The sequence below is a fragment of the Cynoglossus semilaevis genome, chromosome 6 (assembly GCF_000523025.1).
Source record: "Cynoglossus semilaevis isolate Cse_v1.0 chromosome 6, Cse_v1.0, whole genome shotgun sequence".
Lineage (NCBI taxonomy): Eukaryota > Metazoa > Chordata > Actinopteri > Pleuronectiformes > Cynoglossidae > Cynoglossus > Cynoglossus semilaevis.
In genome coordinates, this window is record NC_024312.1 from 15,385,895 (window position 1) to 15,392,614 (window position 6,720).

The following is a 6,720-nucleotide window of genomic DNA, read 5'->3' on the forward strand; positions in this document are numbered from 1 at the left end:
GGGTCTAGAATGTATGAAGCACTTATACTAAGTGACAGACAGAGGGAGACAGAGAGTCTGTCTGTGTCTATTACCAATAGAGCTCTATAATTCACTGCCTTGCGTCAGTCACATGAACTTTCCTCGTGAATGAAACTGATACTGTGGACATTATCTTGTCCTATGACCCACCAGACCTATTTTCATGGTCCACTGTTGGGTATAAACCCCCAGTTTGAGCAAAATGCTTTGTGAAAGTAAATGAAAATAGGTCAAGTATTGGATGACACAGTAAGTATCTAGGTAGAAATAGAATTTTCATAGAATTTTACAATTCCATATCTTCCATTAGGCATTTTAGTGTTTTGTCATCAAGACCTTATAAATAAAATAAGTTGAACCTTATTGATCCCACAATTGAGAAATTCTTGTGTTAACAGCAGATCTGCTGCAACAGGCTGTCCCTTGAAGGTGCCAAGAATGTGGTTTCTCTGGGAGTCTCTGCTCACCAGACTGGCGTGCCAACTGTTACACTATGGAAGTGCTAAAAGGGCTTTCATGAAACATTTTAAAATGAACAAATGTATTTATTCAAGGGCTTTCATGAAACATTTTAAAATGTGTAACACACTGTCATATACAGCAAAATAATCAACATATTGATATGAATTTAATCTTAAATGTGGTGACTTAGGTAGTCATGTTCATCTTTCCTATCTGTGTGTATGTGTCCTGTGACGATGATGATGTAAATACACCAACACACACTGGTTGACACGGGTTTTCTGCCACAGAAGGGAATTTTAAGACGAATTATGTCTCTTATTCACCAGTTCCTACAGCCATGAAAAAAACTCATACAAACACACATTCTCTACGGCATAGTTTGGAGTGTCAGCCCCACACACACTCTCAGAACACACAATAGTCCAGTGTGCACCCACACAGACTCGCAGCTAACTCTGGACAACACAAAGTAGCTGTGGAGGAGGATCTCACTGTTTGTCTCCGCTGCACATATGTCTTTATCCACTTCTCACAATCAGTACCTGGTACAATTCAATACGATTCCAATGAATGGGCAGCATTGTTTATTTTTAGGGTTTGATCTTTGAGCAAGATACAGTCATTATGTCGTCAGAGGAAAATATGAAGAAAGCTTAAGCCAAAACCGAAGTCTTAGCGTGGGAACATCTCTGCTAACCTTTCATTTTTTTATATATAGAAACTCCACTTTTAGCATCCTTCTCACTGTTCCACCCTCTGCTGTTTCCTCCTTCTATGCCAACTGCATCAGTTTTTACTAGAGTTTTAGTCTTAAATGTAAGCTAGAAACATGACAGGGGAATAGAATTCCATAGAGATCTCTTTACTCGAAAGAAATCACCCAATCAGTAATAAACCAATCATCATTTATCCATTGTTTTTAGTGTAGACAGACAGATTTAACAGATCAAACAACAGTATGTCCTTATATTTTTGGCCTGCATCATTCGTGATGCTCTGCACTTAAAATTGATTCTATTTGTTGGATTCGAGGTTTAACAGTAAATGCGATACAAAAGACCAAATCTCTGCTGTTTTCTCAAATAAATATAACTTTATTTTCTATTAAACACAAAGTAGTCAATGTAAATATGAAGGACAGATGGATTTCAGCCACTCTCCAGGCCTAAGAAAGTCACACAAAACAATCTGAACTCTCCCACAGGGGCTTAAATCTGTGTGTGTGGCAGATCCATTGATCCACGTGGAGATTTACACCTGCTCAGGTTCATCTCTCAGTTACAGTCAGTCAACAAGTCAACATGATCCTAACGTTTGTTCTCAGTGTCGGGACTGGGTTGATATCTCCTGTAGAGACCATACTCTCTCATTTTATGTCCAATAATTGTCATCACGTAAGGACAGACAATGGAGGATTTATTAAAAGACAGTTACATACATCAACGGCTCCCTCTAGTGGAAAAAGCGACAGTAGCCTGATTATTATATGCATTCTTAAAGGAGATATAAATATTGTTGGATAGGAATACGGACATATAAAAATGAAAAACACACCTTATATAACTTGATAAATGTTGGGTTTTCAGCATGTTGTTTTGTATTTTCCTGCCAATGAATCTTTTACATGTAACTGTTAAATTGTGAATGTGCGCCGCCTCTTCTTTAAACTGTACAATAAAATCCTCATTTGGAATCTACTCCTCACATGCCATTTAATATATTGGATATACACAATTTAAATGAAATCTTTTTTTTCTAGTAAAACCCATGTAACTAACATACAAAAACTATTTTGATATATTTATGCTATAGTTTTTAAAAAGTCTATTTCCAAGGTGTTCCCCAGGTATTTAAGATGGCACTGACCAGTGCGACATTTAATTAATTTAATTAATATGACTATATTTCCTTAAAACATGACCACTTTACCTTAACACATTTCTGACTATTCACTTCTTTTTTACATGAACTACATATTCAAGTAATGGTCGGAGCTCAATCAATACCAACACGAGAGAAAGACAAACTTCAATAGCTGGGCCAAGGCTGGCAGGTAAAACACAGGTGTCATTTCTGAAATTGAAGAAGAAAATTAATGAAAAACAGATTAATGAATTAAAGTCTCATAAAAACAATATTGCAATGTTATTTTCGTTATTTCACACTGACAGCCGCTAGAGGGCACTGGTGCAACTTACACTTCGGAGCCATTTATTTATTTTCTTGTTCATTATGCATTTTTTGGCTAGTGTGACTTGTGATACTCTGGTGCTGCTAATAGTCCGGAAAACTACGGTAGTTTCTCATACTTTAACACTATAGTTCAAACAAGTTACAATTATATACCTTTTTAGTGTAAATGTGAATGTGGGGCATTGTGTATGGAACAGTTATGACAGAAAATCAATAACCTGTGATTGTACCAAACCCTAAACCTCAGAGGACCATACAGCCTGGTCAAAAACGTATCTAATTTGAGTCATCGTTGATAACAGGCAGTACGCCCACAGGTAGCTGTGCGACCTCTTTTTGATCTGTCCAACTGCTGTTGTCAGGCCGTTCATTGTGTCGAGTTTTCTCCTGCGTCTGGATCACACCATCCTTCTCAAACTGAACCAGACATTGACCTGGGTCCCACAGCTGCATCCTGTTGATATTAGTATCATGTGATTATTAGTTGTTTTTTTCCCCTCTCTACCTACATCACCACAGTATTGACTTATTGCGTATTACTCCATGTGCTTGTAGATCCACTCAGAGTTGACAGGGTCCTTTTGGAAAAGTCGTGGGATCCACTGTGTGTCTCCTCTCTCCTTGGCTTCTCTCCTCTGAGCCTCCTCTAGCACAGACTTTTCTTGAGTGGCCTGCTGCTGGTCCTGATCCAAAATGGCACTGGTCACATGCTGCCACAGTCTGCCAGGGGATCGACATAATGACGTTGAGAGATGTGGGTGGTGTTAAATATGTCAAGTGAATTTACCAACATTTAACAACATTTAAGTGAGTCATCCGTGGCTCTGTTTCTCAGATGTGTGGCCAGGAAATAACTGATGCTTAACCATACCTTTGTGATTGACATTGTATGTGTTGAATGTTTTTCAAACTGTAGACAAATCTCTATTTCCGGAAACACAACCTACCCATGTTTTGGGTAGGTTGGATGCTTAACACCCAAACGATCTGCCGGTTGTTATATTTGAGAAATCTTCCAGAATGTTACCCACAGCACCTTTTATAGTGCGATCATCATTCATGTTGTTTACCTCTCAGACTCAAACTCCCTCTGCCGATCAACTGGTACCACTTGTCTCTTGAGACGGTGGCTGCGGATTTCTGAACTGGGATTCCACAGCAACTCCTGCTGACCTGAGTATTTGTCATAGACAAATACTTCACTGTCCTGATCAGACAGAGAAGCAGCACATCAGTCTTATGTCACATGATCAACCCTAATGTCATCATGAGAACAAATGTATTTATTCCATTTTTTTTATTCAACCAAGAACATTTTCTACTCCTCCAGACTATGGAGTGATTACACACCTGTAACAGACGTGTGATCAGAGGGTGAAGGTTTTAAAGCTCTATCTTACCCAGTACCCGTCAACTGTAGCCAGAGTCTCATCCCCTACTGTGATCTTCCCTATGATCTGATTGACAGAGCAGGGTCGTCCCAACATAGGCTGCAGTGAAAGCAATAATATATATATATTTATATATATATATATATATCATGATTGGTAATCATGATATAAATGTTACCTTGAGTTTGAACTCCATTTTTGTGACACATTTTGTTTTCTTACACTCTATGGAAACCTTCCCACCCAGCTCTAGTGTCATAGTTCCGTACAGAATTCCTACAAGACAATGAGAATGCAGAATTAGAGGACCAGCTTTTCAATCTCAGTGTACCTCAGAGTAGACTCTACCACCTGTCTTTGATACCACATGTGCATTCTATTCTACATACATGACTACATACATGTATTTATATATTTGTGTATATTTGTACGTGTATGCATATATGTATACAGTATACAGTATGTACATGTATTTATATATTTTGTACATATGTATGTGTATGTATATGTGTATACAGTATATGTACATGTATTTCCATATTTTTGTACATATGTACGTTTGTATATGCGTAGGTGTATACAGTATATGTACTGTACATGTATTTCTACAGCTGTATGTGTATGCATGTGTGTATACAGTATATGCACATGTATTTTTATATTTTTGTGCATATATGTGTGTATCCATATGTGTATACAATATATGTACATGGACTCATCTTACTGCAGTGAAGCCTGATACCCTCCAGAAAACTGGAATGTTGTGGGAATACTAATTTCCAGTGTTAACCAGAGTGAACACAGTGTACGTGTGTCCAGTTTACCTCTGCAGTGAGCGTATGGCATTGTGATGACATACTCCTCATCCCTGTTCAGGAACATCAGCCTGACTTTACCATCCAGAATAGCTGACACTGAGTTGCCTACAACACCAAGAGGAGATGATGACGTTTACTGTACAGTGGTTGAAGCCAAGTGTAGGAGTTGTTTTAGTGAAAGGTTTAATACGAGTACCATAAAATTTGGACTTGGCCAGGATGCTTCCTCTGACAGAAAAGCCATCTTTTCTGTTGCAGACGTAGAAAGCAGAGACAGGTGGATGGTGGGACACCTAGAGACATGAGACATACATTTGAGCAACAGAGTGGTGACGCCCCTTCGTAATGTTGTTTTCAATTTTTAAATTCCAGGGGTTAAAAGGATAAATCAGTAACTGATGATCCCCGTCAGAAAGACTGGTTCATTCCAGTCCAGGGTCTATTTTCACCTGTTCAGCTATGAAAAAACTGCAGCTCTGAGTCTGAGGGTGGGGCCAACAGCAGCGGAACGTTTCCCCCAGGATTGGGTTGTAAGGCTTTTTAAGACCCTGAAGAGTAAAAAAAAAGAAAAAACTCAAATCCAAAATGTTTGGGATATAAGAACTAGTCCAATTTCTGCTGTGTGATGTGGAAGATGATGTCACTGAAATATTAACATTTCATCATCGTTATGTTTTCCATCTCTGTTTTTAAAATCTCTACCCTTCTGCTGTGGAATATTTAGACGACACACAGTGCCAACATGGCACTGACAGCCTCACCTTAGGTTTTTTGTAGAAACCAGACAAGTACCATCTTAACACCTGCTTCATGCGCTCAAATGCACTTTCCTTCAGTACGGCTCTGGGAGAAAAGTACAGGGAGGTCAGACAGAGGTCAGTGGAGCAGAGTGTGATGTTAGATATTTCAGCTGTAATGCACTGACTGTGAGAGCAGGTCAGCGTGGTAGTAGTAGTCAGACAGCTTGTCCAAAAAGGAGCGTGGCTCCAGGATGAAGGTTGGAAGCAACACTTTGGACAGGTCCATACCTGGCCGCAGCTGTTTGAGCAGACTCCAGATCAGACCCTTGTTCTCCTCTGATACTGTTTCCACCTGGGATGCCTCACCAGCCTGAGACAGAGGACAAGATTAGGAGACATGAGAGAAACAGAGGCTTGAAGACAGACATTTTAGACACTATCAGGTCAAGACCTTAAGGCCTTAAGACAAACAAGATAATACTTTTGTTGAAAAGTTGACAAACAATTTTCTCACTTGTGTCTTAGCCAGAGTTTAGGCCTTAGATGGTGGGCCCTGAGAGTGGTAAATCTCACAGTAGGGCTGTTAATGGATTTTAATTCTGGGATGACTGTTTTGACTAAAAAGCAATCTGGGGACAAGTATAAGGAGGTGTTGAGATTATATATTTTTTCTTACAGTTAATTTAATTTTTATCCTTCTAGTTTGCCAGTGTGAAAGACGCTAAAAAAAATAAATACTACTGTACAATACTGGGGGCATTACAATGCCTTTGTGGACCACCAGGGGGCCATTGACCCACATTTGAAAACAGCTGCTCTTAATTGTCATGTATGAAATCTATAGATATAAGAATTGATTTTAGCTCATATAAAAGTAAGAGCTGCTGGTTTAATGTCATCTGGTATGATTTTTAAACATAACTTAGTATCAACTTGGTAGTAGAGGCAGCAGTTGATCAACAGCTCCTGTGTCAACTGTTATTTTGCCTACTGTGAGTTGGCTCTTCATTAAAATGTGATGAAAGCTATCATAGGCTTGAACAGCAGTAGAGATTATGGGCCTAGTGTTCAGTGTGTAACTTTCATGTCTCC

At 39.0% G+C, this 6,720-nt stretch overlaps 1 protein-coding gene across 3 annotated transcripts in view; it reads right to left on the minus strand.

Moving 5' to 3' along the window:
- Positions 1–1,881: 1,881 nt before the first annotated feature.
- Positions 1,882–6,720, minus strand: part of LOC103380361 (oxysterol-binding protein-related protein 5-like) — a 5,169-nt gene continuing 330 nt past the window's right edge. Inside the window, exons 2-12 of one of the 3 annotated variants that reach the window (XM_017032866.2) lie at positions 5,814–5,998; positions 5,650–5,731; positions 5,338–5,436; positions 5,085–5,181; positions 4,895–4,993; positions 4,249–4,346; positions 4,080–4,169; positions 3,750–3,886; positions 3,220–3,399; positions 3,010–3,133; positions 1,882–2,559 (exon numbers count right to left, since the gene is read on the minus strand). In XM_017032866.2, the coding sequence (XP_016888355.1) occupies positions 2,554–2,559; positions 3,010–3,133; positions 3,220–3,399; positions 3,750–3,886; positions 4,080–4,169; positions 4,249–4,346; positions 4,895–4,993; positions 5,085–5,181; positions 5,338–5,436; positions 5,650–5,731; positions 5,814–5,998 (1,197 nt within the window). In that variant the 3' untranslated portion in view covers positions 1,882–2,553. The other 2 variants (XM_017032865.2, XM_008312293.3) reach the window with 2 other exon arrangements.